Genomic DNA, 16,584 nt, shown 5'->3' with positions numbered 1-16,584 from the left:
CAAATCCAAAAAGAAAATAGAAAAAATAACATGCCGAGTAAGTACCATACTCCAACTCTTCATATGAGCTAGCACTCCCCGACAAATCTAAGCCACAAACATGGTTATTCCCATCAATCTTCTTCCTAGACATGGTCTTCTCATTCGCATGCTCCTCATCTTAAAAGCCTAGGCACGACGTGCTCGAGATTACATCAACCCTAGCTCCTACATGTTATTCCCACAAAATAGAAGAGTCTCCACTTTGTCATACATTTGTCTAATCAAGGATTATGTCGTTGCTAAAGCCAACATAGATAATTATGATGACCTTATAGATCTTAGGGAGCACGTAAAAAATTTTAGAAGCATCATGTAGCTAGTGACACTATGTGCAAGAATTTTCCTATAACTTTTCATGGATATGCTAGGGTGTGGTATTGTAGCCTTAGACTTGGTTCCATCTTAGGTCTCCAAGATCTCTGCATGAAACTCATCTCTTGTTTCAACACCATCATTCCTACCCAAAAAAAGCACTACAGAGCCTTTTGCTATCACGCAATGAGATAATGAAAACACGAGAGCATATCTCCAGAGATTCAACGAGAAAACGCTAAATGTGGAGGATCTACTTAAACCTATCACCACTAAAGCACTGATCAATTAAGTCTACAACTATTCCTTATAGGAAAAGTTATACACACTCCCTGATAAAAATTTCTTTAGCATCAAACATGTGATGGAAAATCACATCAGGGTGAAAAAAGGCTAGCATGACCAGACAAAGTCACACACAAGAAAAGTCTCCACCATGCCATAAATCTTCAACAAGAGCATCCAAAAGAAGCACAAAGGGGAACATCCATGATTGTTTCACATTCCCTAAGCTCGTGAGTACCACGCCTCTTACAATGAAACGTGTTGATGTGTTGGCTACTGTCATAACCTAATTTTGGATCCTCGAAATTGTTTTATAAAAAATATATTTTTTATTCAAAAATCCAAAAGCATTATAAATTAAAAATCTAAAAATATTTTCAAAACAGAAAGAGATAAGCCTTTGAGCTGCAACGAGTCAAAAGGTTAAAAAAATAGTAAAAATTAGGATATTTTGGCATGACAAGTTGAAGAAAAACTTAACGAAAAGAAAGTTAAGGTTGAAATTCAAACTTGATAAAAATTAGAAGAATTAATTAATTTTAAGGACTTAATTAAACTTCTAATAGGTTTAATTGACTTATTTAAGAATTTAATTGAAGAAAAATTGAGTTTTGAAAGTCAATTGGGCAAAAATTAGAAGAATTATTAGGTTTAAGGACTTAATTAAACTTCTAATAGGTTTTGTAGATTCAATCAAGGACTCAATTGAAGAAAAATCAAGTTTGGAGGCCTAATTCAGATCAATTCGCAAAGATTGGAAGATTAGGGACACAATTGAAACTTTAAAAAGCTAATTTGGTGCAATAAGGGACTTAATTGAAAGAAATTTGAAGTATGAAGTTTAATTAAGGACCATATTGAAGAAATTTGAAATTAATGACCACTTTGTAAAAAACGCTAAAATTTGAGGGTCCAACTGAAAAAGCCCAAGGGTGAAATTGCAAGGAATATGAAAGATTAGGGCTGATTGGGGGTTCCATTGCAAAGTTTCAAAGGTTCAGGGATCAAATTGAAAAAAAACTATAATTTTACTATTCATTATCTTCTTCCCAAAAATAAAAGAAAAAGATGCACAAATACCCACTTTTCAGCCCTAATTACTCCCTAACTCTTCACCGAAGTGCACAAATCTCATGTCAACTAGTACTTGTATTTCACAATTTCAGCTCTTATTAAACTAAAAATACATGTAGATTCTCTTTCAAAAACATTATCCAAAACTGCTTTACTTGCAAAAATAGCCTTGTGTCCTTCCTTTGTTAGTTGAGAGCCGGACAAAACTTTTTGTCCTTAGCATTATGAATGGTTGAGATTTATTCCTCAACATCATGGGTAAAGATTTCATTAACCCATGAGCCCTAAAACCTTCTCATTTCTCCTGTAAAAATCCAACAAAACCCTGACTCAAGTCGCCTAGAGAGGGAGATGAACGCTGCCATATATATTGCCTCCCAACCAAGACTGCAACAGTCTTTTTCCTTGTTTTTTTCCAGCCTGAAACAAAACAGCGCCTGTAAGCAATTGTTCTCCGTAGCAGTTTGAAGAACCACCAGCAGCAGCAAACCTCTCTGCACCAGCACCATGAGCAGCAGCCTTCAAGATCAGTAGCCTGACAGCATTGGACAGCTACACTTCCTCTCCTCTACAGCTTCCCAGTCCAGCAATATCTAGCTTTGGCAGCATCTTCTTTCTGCTCACCAACGAGCACAAACAACAACACCGTTACCAGTGACTGATCTCAAAGCTGCAGCATCCTCTTTCTCTGCTCAACAACAAGACCACTTCTTGCTCCTCACCAGCTGACTGTCCTCCTCCAGCAACGAACAACAACTGTTATTCATCTCCTTAATTTGTATTAGTCGTGAACTCCAGTAGCCAAGAACCACAGAACCAGCAGCATGATCTTCAACAAAGCAGCAGCTTCATCTTCCTTGTTATAACCGAGAGCCACACCAACAGAGGTCTTCAAACCATGAGCAGCAATTGTGCAGTCTCGCCACAACAAAACCACAACCGGTGTAGCAGAGTTCCGAAGACTAGTAGTCTCGACTTGTATTTTTACCTTTGAAGGATTTTGTTAGTGGATTCGGCCTTCAAGGCCTTATGGTCTCTAAAGAGGCTTGGGTTGCTTGTGCTACGCCTATTCCATTTCTTTTGTTCACAAAAAGGGCCCATTTATTTTTCTTAGGATTAGTGTTAGTTTCTGGGCCATGTTAAAAAACCCAGCTTGTGTAGCTGGGCTAAGCCTATAATGGGCCTTAAGACCATGTTTGGCTTGACAAAAATTATGTCAAAGAAAAAATGCATTTTTTGGGTTTTTAAGTTTGTTTGCCAAACAAGTGTTGTTGTTCTTCTTCTTATTATTTTTATTATTATTATGACTTTGAAAAGCTGAAGTCGTTACAATTTGTTGAAGAGCAGCAATAATATTATTCATCTCATATTAGATTTTTTTTAAAAAAAAAAATACCAATCATTTAATGATTAATGTCAATAAAAAACTCATCTACCGGTAATTGAGAAATTGATTAGGTTAAGAGGATTTTTTATTTATTTATTTATATATATACTTTTGGTATATAGATCAATACGAACAGTATCCATTCATGGTACGGTCCCAGTCGTTGGGCATGAACAACGAGGATCTGATGCAATATCATCACTATCATAATCTCATAAAATAATATTTAAAAAAAACTCTAAGCTTTGTAGGGGAAATCATCATGTTGTTCACACTGGATTCATTGTTTAAAGCTTTTTTTTATTTTTTTGATATTCACATTTTTCTTTTTTGGACCATTGCATATTTTAAGATCAAATTAAAGAAAAATTGATTCAATTTTGTTGATCAAAAATAAAATTGAAAGAAAAAATATCAACATGGGGAAAACATAAAAAATGAGTGGTAAGTTCATATTTATCGTAAATAATTCAATTTAATCCTATTACTTTTCAAATTATAACCATTTAATTGAAGCCTTAATTTTTTCAATTCAATTATAGTATAAATTATTATTTTTCAATTCCTGATTTGAGGTGTAAGAGAGAAAGAGCTCATCACATTCCAATGATAGAGAGAAAAAATCAACATTGATACCGATTTCGGTTATCAAAATAGTTGATCTTGGTTTCAACATGTTTTATTTAGTGAAGGGAGTTACATTTAGGTGTTTTTTTCACCTTAACATTGCCTAAACAACCAAATTTAAGCTCGAGAAAATTTTTTGTTTCGAGTTGATTTCAGGTTGTTTGTGTATTTTTTAGGTTGTTTAAGATCATTGATGAGTTTATTAAAGTGTTTAAGGTCTTTTCTAGTTGTTTTGGGTTAAAAATATGTTGAAAACTAATTTATCGATCAAAAAACTATTAACCCTGATTTTCTAGTCATCATAATGGGCAAATTCTAGAGAAAAATAGATGACGTGTTTTTTGGCTTTAAAAAAAAAATTTAGACGAGCAACATGTCACCTACCCCATTAGCATTTTAAAAAGGGCTCACGTGCATGCTCTTTTCAAATGGGCCAAGCACGCTGACCTAGCCTATTTAGGAAGCCCCGACAACGCATGACCTCTTTCTTTCCTTTTGTTTTTCTTTTCTCTAATTTTTCCTTTTTTTAATTTGATGATTTTTTATATGTATTTTTTAATAATAATTTTTTAATTTATATTTAAATGAATAACCATTCTCTATTATTTTTATCTTTTTTTAAATAGCAATAGTTTTTTTAATTATTTTTTATGTATTTAATTTTTGAAGAGATTATTCTAATTTATCTTTATTTTTTAAATTTTTATATGGATGAAATTTATTTTTTAAAATAAAAAAATAAATTTCTAGATTGTATTTCTAACAAGTGCAACCTTATGTGATATCTTTATTCTTTGATTTTTTTCAATCAGTTTTCATGTGTGTATATTTCTATTTATCATTTGATTAAATAAAAAAATTAATTTTAATAAATAAAGTTATTGAACACAATCGAGTAAAAGATTCATGTTCTGAAATCAAATATCTTAATTTTTCCTGTTATGTTTTTAGTTATTATTAATGTTTTTTTTATTGATATAAATAATTTTTGATTTATTTAATCAGATGAGTGCATAAAATTTCTTGATTTAGACTTAAGATTTTTTATATAAAAATTATGTTGAAAAATTTTGCATGTTTAATTTTTTTTATTAAAAAATGCAAGCAAATCAAATAAATGTATCAGGTGCAGTTGCATTGTTTTTTATTTACCAGGGCCTAACCCATTTGATTATAGAAAAAAAAAATTCATGAACACCAGTTTCTTCAATAGGAGTGGACGACGTGGCAGTACATGCCACGTGTAGATGTGATAGTGGATGAGAGTAGATGGAGATATGATTACAGTGGGAGCCCACCTTAAATTATCCAAGCAAGCAAGGAAAACATAAATGTCAGTCAAAAGTTAGAGAGGGTGGATTGGTGTTGGCACTATAGCAGCAGGGGATGGGATGCCTAATACGACGTGGTGGCTCACTGGCCAAAACTTTATGACAACGGTAGCTGAAGAAGTCGTGACCACTTGTTTGAGTGGCAGAGACTTATCTCGAGACCTCCATCCAATAATGGTTTGGTTTGGTCTACCTTTTTCCTTTCTTCACCGTATGGATTTTGGATTTGTATTGTAATGACTTAACAGCTTAGCTATCATAATCTTAAAAATGGACCTCTTCCTGTATGTTTTCTGCATGTTCTTATCATAATATCAAACTGAATTCCCCACTCTATCTCCCTCCTCCCCTTTCCTTTTCTTTAGAATTTCGAATTTCGTTGTTATATCTCATCAATCCAAAGTATATTGCATGGAATCCGAGCCATTTTGTACTGTGATTTTGATAATCAAAACGATTTAATTGTACAAATCTGATTTGGGATAGTTTTTGTATTATTTTCTTAAACAATCATTGAGAATCTTGTTGATATTTTCAAAATTGTCGTCGCGGTATATTAATGCCCATTTGCCAGCTAGGGTAGAATATATAGTCCATAGCAGGTTAGGTTAAAATATTCAAGATAATATCTGCAGAACTATATTTAGAGGAAGGAAAAAAAAATGAAAGTATTACTGTAGATAAGTACGAGATTAAGAAAAAGCAACCCATCCAAACATATATTCCTATATAACGCAACATGGATGCTCCCCTTATCTGAAGATCTCTTTCTTCAGATCAGACTGTGCAGACATGGCTACTCCTGTCAGAAGCAACAGCAGGCTCTCTCTTGCCATGGAGAGAACTGACCAATGGTACTAACAATATATTCTTGTTTGTAATTGATTATATATGGTTACATAAACATTCTTGCTAATTGTCAGCCTTTCTTTCTAATTTTTCTTCAGGGTCTTTTCTCAAGATATTCCTACAGATGTTGTGGTTGTAGTGTGTGAAGCCACCTTTTCTCTTCATAAGGTATGGAAATGCTACTCTCTTTTTCCTGAAACCAATCTTGTATTAATTTGTAGAGGTGTGAGAAAATAATTAATGAATGAAATAAAGTAGTAGCTAGTGCTTAAACATATGCTTTGATTGCTTTGCGGCAGTTCATGCTAGTGGCAAAGAGCAACAACATAAGAAAACTAATACTGGAATCAAAAGAACCGGCCCTAACAAAGATAGATCTGTCTGAGATACCTGGAGGGCCTGAGATCTTCGAAAAAGCAGCTAAATTCTGCTATGGTGTTAACTTTGAGATCACAGTTCACAACGTTGCAGCCCTTCGTTGTGCTGCTGAGTATCTTCAAATGACTGATGTGTATTGTGATTACAATCTTGCTGGTCGGACTGAAGATTTCCTTGCTCAAGTAGCCCTGTCTAGCCTTTCCGGCGCCATCGTTGTCTTAAAATCCTGTGAAGATCTCCTTCCCTTGGCTGAAGACCTCAAGATTGTCCAAAGATGTGTTGATGTCATTAGCCTTAAGGTATTTAGCTAGATTAACGTAAATTAGCAGCTTGTGTAACATAAATTATCGGGTTAAATTGCAGTACAATAATAATTGACTGATGTTTATCTCATGCTTCTAATTAGGCTTGTAATGAGGCAAACTTTCCAAGCAGAACACCACCAAATTGGTGGACCGAGGAGTTGTCGATTTTAGACATTGAATTCATAGGCAGAATCCTGTCTGGAATGAAGAAACGCGGCTCGAAAGCACTAACTTTAGCAAGTGCTTTAATAACTTACACAGAAAGAAATCTTCGAGATCTTGTTCGAGATCAGTCTGGCAAGTGCACCAAGTCCTCCGATTCTGATGATCCCAATCTGTTTGCCCGTGAACGCGAGCTTCTGCAATCAATAGTCTCTCTCTTGCCCTCAGAGAAAGCTTCCTTCCCTATCAATTTCCTCTGCTGCCTTCTCCGTACTGCTATCTTCGTCAACGCCTCAAATTCTTGCAAGAATGAGCTCGAGAAGCGAATCTCGGTGATATTAGAGCATGTCACAGTTGATGATCTACTAGTCATGTCTTTCACTTATGATGGTGAGAGGCTTTTCGATCTGGATAGCGTGAGGAAGATCATATCAGGATTCGTGGAGAAGGAGAAGAACATGGCTGTCTTTGGTGGTGCTGATTTTAAGGGATCAAATTCTGCAGCTATGCATAGAGTTGCCAAAACTGTAGACTCATATCTTGGTGAGATTGCATCCTATCCGGATCTCACCATTTCTAAATTCAATGGGATTGCTATTCTTGTGCCAAAAGGAGCCAGAAAGGTCGATGATGATCTATATCGTGCCATCGACATCTTTCTAAAGGTAAAACCACTGAAATTTTATCAGCTATGCTTGTCAAATTAAGCTCTCTTTTTTTCACTATTTGTTCCTTTGAAAATAGACATAGAAGTAATCGTTTTGAGTGGTGATTGCAGGCTCATCCGAATCTTGATGAGATAGAACGGGAGAAGGTTTGCAGTGTTATGGACCCATTGAAACTGTCCTATGAAGCTCGACTCCATGCTTCTCAAAACAAAAGATTACCAGTACAGATTGTTTTGCATGCACTTTACTATGATCAGCTTAAACTAAGGAGTGGTGTGAATGACCAGCCTGATGCTGTTGCAACAAGGAGTCAATTGCAGTCTGATGTTTCACTTGTCAGAGAGAATGAGGCCTTGCGGTCAGAGCTTATGAAGATGAAGCTTTACATCTCAGACATGCAGAAGAATCAAGGGAGTTCAACTAAGGGTATTGCAGCTACAGCTGCTCCGACGACTACTGGATCTCGAAAACACTCCTTCTTCTCATCCATGTCGAAAACATTAGGGAAGTTGAATCCTTTCAAGCATGGATCTAAAGATACTTTTCATATTAATGATAACATCGGTGTGGATATTACCAAGCCTAGGAGGAGAAGGTTCTCCATATCTTAGGAGTTAAAACTTGCTAGTTAATTACCTTCCATTGAATTAATGTGTGTGATAATTTGTGTCGATTGAGGTGGATGATCCACTTGAATTATGTTGTGATGTTTTGTTTCCCTTTGATTTCTTACTTTATTTGGATTCTAAATTCTAATAGTGAGTGAATGTAATCTATATGTGATGTGAAATATTTTAGAAGGGAAAAATTGTTCGAGAAGTTTTTTAAAATAATTGCAGTTAATTGAGGTTTTCATTTTGGTTTGATTTGAGATAGCATAAATAGGTATTAATGTCGATTTGTTCCAGCATGTTTCGCTTCGATTGGTTCCTGCATAAATGCAATGTGTAATTAGTTTATGCCGCGGGGAAGCGAGATAGAAAATTCACTAAAATAGGGTTAAAACACACAAAAAAAACCTTAAACCTTATGTCGTACCCTCGATCACAAAGGTGTGATGTCGCGGCACATTTCCTGCGACCAAGAATATGACAAGATGACAACTCCACTGGGAACTATTGAACTAGGCTTTGTTTTATTTATTTATATTGTGTAAAGATTGATGTTTGTTTATTTTTCAGTTTATGAATAGTTTAAGAGCTTTATTATACATTACTTTTTTGTTGTAAGGACACACGTTGTGAAACTTCTGAATAAATGAGGGATTAACAGCTTTCCTCATGACTTTTAGTCAAGGTTTAAATTTGTGTAAATCTTAACTCTTCGCTGAGTGCGTAGACTAGTAATGATTGATATGCGTGTCATTTCATTGCCTACTAAGCCTCTATATTGTCTTCACGAGAATGATCACTAGGACAACGAGAGACCTTTTTAGAGACCAAATAGAAAACTCACCCCTTATCTCACATAAAAGAATTAGAACTTGCCTTTAAGGTGTATACTCCTCCTTACACATGTTTTGCATCAAGACAAGCTCTCCATGTAGCATCTTAAGTTTAGGACTTACAGGTGACAGTGACACCATGACTGTCACTTAGAAAATTTTCGGTGAAGAGTTTGGGCAGGAATCAAGATTTTTGTTCATCATACAAGATTTATGATTGTGTGTCACCCCTTAAAGGTCAAGCTCATCATATAGAATATATGCTTATATGTTTAGCAAAACTATATGAGTTTAATATCCAAAATATTATTATGAATACAACTCATTCACTTTTAATATAAGGATAAAATCCACAAGAAATTATATCTGGAATAGTTTTACCCCGAAAGAAGTCTTAACAATAATTGAGGATATTTCATCTTTTCAGATTGAGTTCTTGATTTAAAAAACGAGGATTTGTTCATCATAGCAAACCCACCATAATAGGCCAATAGTGTCACGACCCGAATCCCGGGTCCATGACCGGCAACGCAGGAGCAGTGTCGAAAGGACACCCCACCTACGCTAAGCCTCAAAACGAACATATCAAAAGAACAATTTATTCAAAAATACGCAGCATTTCATAATCTTCAAAAATATTATATTATTCAAAACTGATGAAACCAAAAGATAGTTTAAAACTCTTCATCAGTAATTAAAACAAAAACAATAATTCATAATACTCATTACATTGTCAAATCCAAACTTAATTAAAATAAGGTAATAGTGGAGCGTCTAAGACATCGAATCAAAACTAAAAGGAAAGCCTCGAAAAATAAGCAAGGCATACCGACCCAAAACTGAAGAAGCAGGAACACTCAACAAAGTTCACATGCTATCAGAAACTAAGAACCTGAAATAATATTAAGAATGGGGGGTGAGTTCAACCAACTCAGTGAGGGAATAATATTTAATATACATTTTAGATATTTTTAGATATTAATAGTTTGCAAGATGATTTATCTTGATATACATATGCATATACATACTAAACATATTATCATAACGTAGTGGAATACATGTCAGAGATCAGATGACACCCGAAGGTGACCACTGTGGGATGATCAGTCGCCACAGGCTGATGCCTCTCTCACCAGCTAGGTATACAAAATATTATGTGCACATAGGCTAACTACTCTCCGTTAGCATGGAGTTACTGACAAGTCATATATCAAAGCATAATAGATATTCACAGAATCATCAAAGAACGAATATCATATCAAATAGAATTTAGTTCGACAGATTGCGAGTGCAAATTCAAGAATAAATGAGTACTCGGAAAATAAAGCAAAATATATAAGTATTCAAGAAATTCTAGTTGTACTCATCGTATAATCAATATACATATTTATTTATATTATATGCATATTAAAGATTATCCCACTCACCCGGAAGAATATAGATTAAAATGAATATCAGATGAAAGACCCGAAAAACCTATTAAAGATCGTTAGGGGAACCTACAATAAATATATGAAATATACTCAAAAGCAACTCAAAACAACACAAATAAAATATTCCAATGCATAAAAGAAAACCAGGTTTAGTCTCCTAGGTTTAGGGACTAAAACAACAATTATCCAAAACAGGGACCAAAACGTAATTTTACCAAAACTGGACCAAACTATAAATACATAACCATACTGAAATTTCACCCATAAAACATCCTCAATTCTGTCCAGAACGACATAGGGACCAAACTGTAATTTTTTTAAAGTTTAGGGACTAAAATGTAAATTCCCAAAATTAAGGGACCAAACTAAAAATATTCCAAATCAATTATCAAACTGAGATTCATCATCATTAATCTCATAATAACACTGTCCAGAATCTCAAAATACATTTAGGGGTCAAATTGTAATTTTTTCAAAGTTTAGGGACTAAACTGAAATTTTCATAAATCAAGGACCAAAATATAATTTGGTCATCTTCAACCTCAAGACCATTCTGTCCAGATTTTACAGCAAGGTGAAAATGAATTTCTTAACCCATAAAAATTAATTTAAACAAATCAACTCATAAATCCTTATTTTCAACAACATACTAATTAATCACCTAACATTAAACCCTTAATAATCATAAATCAATCTTAACAATATAAACTTCCAATCCTTATAAACCCTAATCTCCTCTTTAATCATTCCATAAACAAACTATAATTGAAAGTAATATGAAAGAGAATCACTTACTTGCTACTTCCACCTTTCTTGAACCAAAAACTCAAAATCATAAACTGAAATCCTTGGTTTGATGAGGAGAGGGTCACGGCGGCCACAAGAGTTAGAAGAGAGAACAGTAATTCTCTTGCAACTTTTCCTTATATACCTAGGTTAACTTAGGTTGGGTTTGGGCTGACTTGGGCTTGGGTTTGGGCCAAAAGTCTGGGTCTTACAAATAGAAATAGACATCATTAAACCATAGTAAACAATTGAAAAAAATTATAATGTAGCTTACCTTAAGTAAGACATACTAGGAGTGTTTTTATATAATTAGTCACTTGCCTAATATCTCTAAAAAAATCGGTTAAGGTTCCTAATAGCCGTAAAACTAAGTGATACTCTCTAACCAACCAAAAAGACCTTATAGACCCTCGCACGGGAAGGGTCACCATGACATTGCACAACAAAACTGAATCAAACATCTTTAAGACCTAATCTATGAGTCTTTAATTTAGGGCTCGATTAGTTACAGCAAGTCATGTCTTATATAGAACTGAGTCTTAAGAAATTTTTTTATTAAAATTTAAGCTCAATTTAATAGTTAAAATTAAAAATTATAACCTCTTATTAATATTATATTGGTTTAACACGATCATATCTCTTCTACAACCTAACTTTGTCCCCCTTACCTATAAAAACATAGAACCCTCAACTAGCCCGGCTACATGAAAGTGCTTGGAACCATCAACTAGCCCGGCTACACCAGTTTAGTTGGAAATAAGCCACTTATTTTGTTGCAAATTTGACATGTGAAATAAATAATATGATCAACTATTGGATTAATTGAACGTGTGTGGGATCCTTAAGTAGGCCAATTCATTAAATGGTTGGATGGGATGCCTTCCCCGTTTCGTACAGCGCTTGAAAATGCTTTTGAACTGAAAAGAATTAAGCAAATACTGATACATGAAGATGCCAAAAATATAATAAAAAGCACCTGCAGCATATTACCAAGCACACATGCAATTTCCAATGGCAGTGCTTAGTCCAGAATTTAGTTTTGTTTGACATATAAAAGCAAACCCCTCCTTTCTTGCTTTTTTTCTTTTTGGTAACATAACAAAGAGATATGCCTTGAGATTCTGGTGTAAGTAGAAATACAAGTTGCTGAGCCTGATCAAATAACATTTCACAATATTTGATTTTGTCCAAGTTTTTCTTGATGGTTTGGTTCATGATCAGCTGGGCTGCTGATGGTTTTCATTCGTCGGCTTGAGTTTTAAGATGTTAGGCCAGTGTCATTGAACTTTCATGCAAGCAAATTGACTATAAAAGATGATGCTCTAAGAGATCTGCTTATCTCATTTTTCCCATTTCGATTTCCTAGTAGTTAAATTGTTGACTGCACGACAGAAAAAGTCTAATTCGCAGTTTGCACATCTGTATTTGTCAACTTATTGATGTTACAAGTACTGATACAGAATGCGCGCGTTCTGGGCAACAATGCTGCTGAAGACAGAGACCATCTTTTCAATGGATGTCCCTTTGTGCGAGATTTTTGGAATTCTATATCTCAGAGAAGTTGTATTAATTGAAGGGTTAGTTCTTGGAGTGCAGGGTTCCAATGGGCCAAACAGAATTTGCAGAAAAGTTCCTTCTTGTCAGTTATGCTAAGGCTTGCTCCGCGCTCTACTATCTATAATGTTTGGATGGAAATTAACAAGAGAATTCACTCCATGATTGAATGCTTGGACAAGATTTGACTGGGTGGATTACTCAGGCTGTTAAATATAAGCTGCATAATGCTCTTATTCTTGATGATTTTATTTACTTCAACAACATGCTATCACTGATGATCAAACTGGAGCTTTTAGACAATTCAGTTAATCCTGATGGGATTCTTCTCCTCCCAAGATTCTTGAAAGGATAAAGACTTCATGAAACATAAATTTTAGACGCTGCCTGCTGGTTATCAACTGTGGAATGGAATCCCAAGTAGGGCTTATAATTGACCCGTAAAATTAAGATTGAAACTTGACTATTCTTCAACATGATTAGTTTTTCTGGTTTATATTTCTATCCCACAGCTAGATTCTGAAAATGGACAGATTTGACATGAATGTTAAAGGAGGTCACAGTGGCTAGCAACTAGCTGGACAGATACGCTGAACCCCTGTGCCATTATGAACGACTTGACAGAAGACCTGAATTCCCTTCAATTACCTGACCCATCTGATGACAATTCGGTCACCTAAAATGTCTCATGCATTTATTAAGATGCAGTAGTTGGTTTTTTACAAGGAAGAAAAAACAGGATCCAAGACTTCATGTCCTAAATCATTTGTCTTCCTCTTATTAGCTTTCTTTGGGATCCCAGCACTCTCTTTTAACATTCTCCTTCCCTGGACAAGTGGTGATGTTGTGACCAGCATGCTTGCATAACCTCCACGTCCTTGTTTGTTTTCTCAACTCTTTTCCACCTTCCTTTCTCTATTGCAAGGGACGTTCTTTTGTCTTTGACTTTGGAGGACTTCCAACAAAAGCACCAGTGGTTTTTGTCATGAACTTCTTCACCGGACGAAACAATTTCTCCTGAAAGTTATGGTGTAATGGAAAATACATAGAATGAATTTTAAAACAATATTTGCGAAGGACTAAAAAAAATTCACTATTCCAAAAGACAACATGCTCTTGACTCTGTGGCTCCATACAATGTTGCATCAAGAAATTATCAATAGAGCAGCAACAATGTTTGTTCAATGTCTTTGATGAGAACCAAGATAGTATAATAAGAAATGTCTACAATAGAGCAGAAAAGGCACGACAGAAGCAAGCAGAAACTTCCAGCAAAGTCACGGCAGAAGGAATTGCAGCAGCAAAGTCGGTAGAAGAAGTCCTCGCAGGAGGAGGATTTGCAGCAGCATTAAGTCGACAACTAGAGGCGAATGAAGAGGCAGAAGCCTGCAAATTAGTTTTGAATAAGTAAGAATTCTTCATGAGTAACATCAAAATTTATTTAAAAAATGAAAATTGTAAAATGAGAAGAAAAAGTAAAAAAAAGAAAGAAAGAAATTACCTTCATCAACTACTGAAATGCTCTTGTTATTTCATTGCGCAGAAGTGCATAGTCCTTCCATTTTTATCCACTCCTACGAAAATACTAAAAGGCATATCATTAAAATTAAAATTTATCCTATCTGATGTATCGAATACAACAACATCTCCATGTCTTCGATACCAATCAAAGAGGTGGGCAGGAGATCAAGATATATGCTCTAATTTTCCCTCTGTCACTAGTAAAATCATATTGAAATTTTCATCTTTAATCTAGTTCAATTAAAGGTTAGTTTTCATCTTTCAAGTAACTAAATATTTTAACATCTCTACAATTAACAGTAAGGGTAAATTCTCAAAAAACAATTAGTAGTGTTCCATGATAGATACAAAAAAAAAAGAGCAAAAATGTGTTTAATTAAAGGGAGTTTTAGAGTGAGCTTGTGACAAGTTCATTTGTCTTCTTTATCTTTATCTTTTCCATCTCGAAACAACAGTGAAACGCAACACTAAGGACACACGGTTTAAAATCCCTTTATTTTTTGTGCACCTTTTACGCTGGAATCAAAATCTACTTAATTCACTAATATAATGAGCGAGAGATATGGACATGGAAGTAAGCTCACAAGAATAATAATGGAATTCTCTGTTGTTATTTGGTTTTTCCTCTTTAGTTTCAGAATAGATAGATGGCGTTGACTAATTTTCTTTTGCCAATTTACCACAGAATATTGCAACTATTCTGTAAGAAGCTGGAATCCATAATCTGTGACACAACAACTTCGGTAAAGGTTACAGGAATATCAGCCAGTAAATCGACGACGACAACGTGAGCTAGAAGCACAAACGAGCATCAGATTGGTCGTACGTGTTGGCGACATTAAGCCAAATTTGTTTCCTTTGATCACGCATAAATGGAATCTTGGCAAAGTTTGTTGACTAATTAGCCCAGCCCCTGTTAACGACCTTGCCAAGCAAGTTGCCCTGCAGGAATTGCCACACAGATTTTTCAACTATTTGATCCGGATGTCCGATTGAACCTATAAATCCAACTCCCATTGCATGCTACGTTATGATCCAGTCACTCTAATATTTGAATTAACTATCAGATAATGTTTAATCTGTGCAGCTGCTCTGTTTGTCTTTCCATGTCTTTGTTATCCCCCAGAAAGCGTTCATTGATTCCGGCGGTCTAAGGAAATACACAAGAAGAACAGAAAGCGAGTCTAGAAAATTATGAAACATCACCATGTCAGCTTGTGGGGTGCCCGTGATCCTAGGATGTTGCCTTAATAATTCAAGATTCGGTTGTGACAAAAATATATAAGTGGGAGAAATGTTATTATCAAAGATGAATATGGACAATGGGGACTTAATTGGGATCTAGAAAGAAAGATTCTTAGGAGCACTCAGAGACAAATCACATTAAATTAGGCTATGATTGGCATTGTGGTTATTTTGAAAATCTTTGAAGTTTTTTTATAACTTCAAATTAATAATTTTATTGTTTTGAAGTAATAATATCAAAAATAAATTTTAAAATAAAAAAATATATATTATTTTAATATATTTTAAACATAAAAAATATTTTAAAAAATAATATTTACTACAATCTTAAACCAGCTCTAGCCATAAATAAGAGAAGAATCACTTTTGCTAGGACAATGGTTGTAATCTTTGTCACTTGCCTTGTTTTTGTATTTTCTAGTCTTATTTTTCCTCTCTTACACCTTAATTTGTTTTCCCATTTTTAATTGTTTACGGCTAATTAATAACATGTACAGCTTATGCTTAATATGCTACTCTATTTCACCTTCTTATTAATTAAGGCTTCATTACATGGACCTCAAAATGTTATTCACGCTTACATTTTCATCAAGGAAGCCATTTCAGTAGGGGGAGGGGGAACTGTGGAAGAACACACATATATTAGTTGATGGATATATCGATATATCCTTTATGAACCTCTGATGATTTGTTTTTTTTTTTTTTTATCATACTTTACATTAGAACAACGGATAATGAAGAAAGCATCGATCCTCAAAATATAAGGTCCTACCCTACCTAATTTGTGGACACACAATCTCAAACTATAAATTAACAAAATCCTCGCACAAGGACAATGGAGCTTCTATTAATAAAGGGAAGAAAGGATAACAAGACATCTTTTCAAAAGAAACACGGCCCTCTCAAGTTGTTTTTAGCTGCCTTTATGTGCAGTAACCACACCAAAAGATGATGAACAGCAGAGAGCCGGCCAATGCAATCAATTATGAGCTCAGTCAGATTTATGTGATCATGGAATATATATATATATAGTCCTACCTACCTATATATATATACATGCATAATGATCTGGCTATCAACTCTTAATTAGTATTTTCTTTAATAAGATGTTCTAATTGATGTGGTAATTACGTGATCATAAAGTAATCAGGTTTCCCAGTCCCCACTCCTCCTCCAAACTT

General features: G+C 34.6%; 1 protein-coding gene and 1 long non-coding RNA gene across 2 annotated transcripts; one reads left to right on the top strand and one right to left on the bottom strand.

Moving 5' to 3' along the window:
* The first annotated feature begins 5,307 nt into the window (after positions 1–5,307).
* LOC7464743 (root phototropism protein 2) lies at positions 5,308–8,284 on the top strand. The gene is made up of 5 exons (XM_002319944.4): positions 5,308–5,912; positions 6,006–6,075; positions 6,207–6,584; positions 6,692–7,417; positions 7,531–8,284. Exons 1-5 carry the CDS (start codon positions 5,851–5,853, stop codon positions 8,029–8,031), a joined length of 1,737 nt encoding a protein of 578 aa, XP_002319980.2. The 5' UTR covers positions 5,308–5,850; the 3' UTR covers positions 8,032–8,284.
* A 5,000-nt stretch (positions 8,285–13,284) lies between these two features.
* On the bottom strand, positions 13,285–14,456 carry LOC18104695 (uncharacterized). The gene is made up of 2 exons (XR_002977205.2): positions 14,139–14,456; positions 13,285–14,023 (listed from the first exon to the last, which is right to left on the bottom strand). It is a non-coding gene; the product is annotated as an uncharacterized LOC18104695 (long non-coding RNA).
* Between the last annotated feature and the right edge of the window lie 2,128 nt (positions 14,457–16,584).

This window comes from Populus trichocarpa, chromosome 13, assembly GCF_000002775.5.
Source record: "Populus trichocarpa isolate Nisqually-1 chromosome 13, P.trichocarpa_v4.1, whole genome shotgun sequence".
Classification (NCBI taxonomy): Eukaryota; Viridiplantae; Streptophyta; class Magnoliopsida; order Malpighiales; family Salicaceae; genus Populus; species Populus trichocarpa.
The sequence above is the reverse complement of the archived record's forward strand: the minus strand, read 5'-3'. Positions and strand labels throughout refer to the sequence as shown.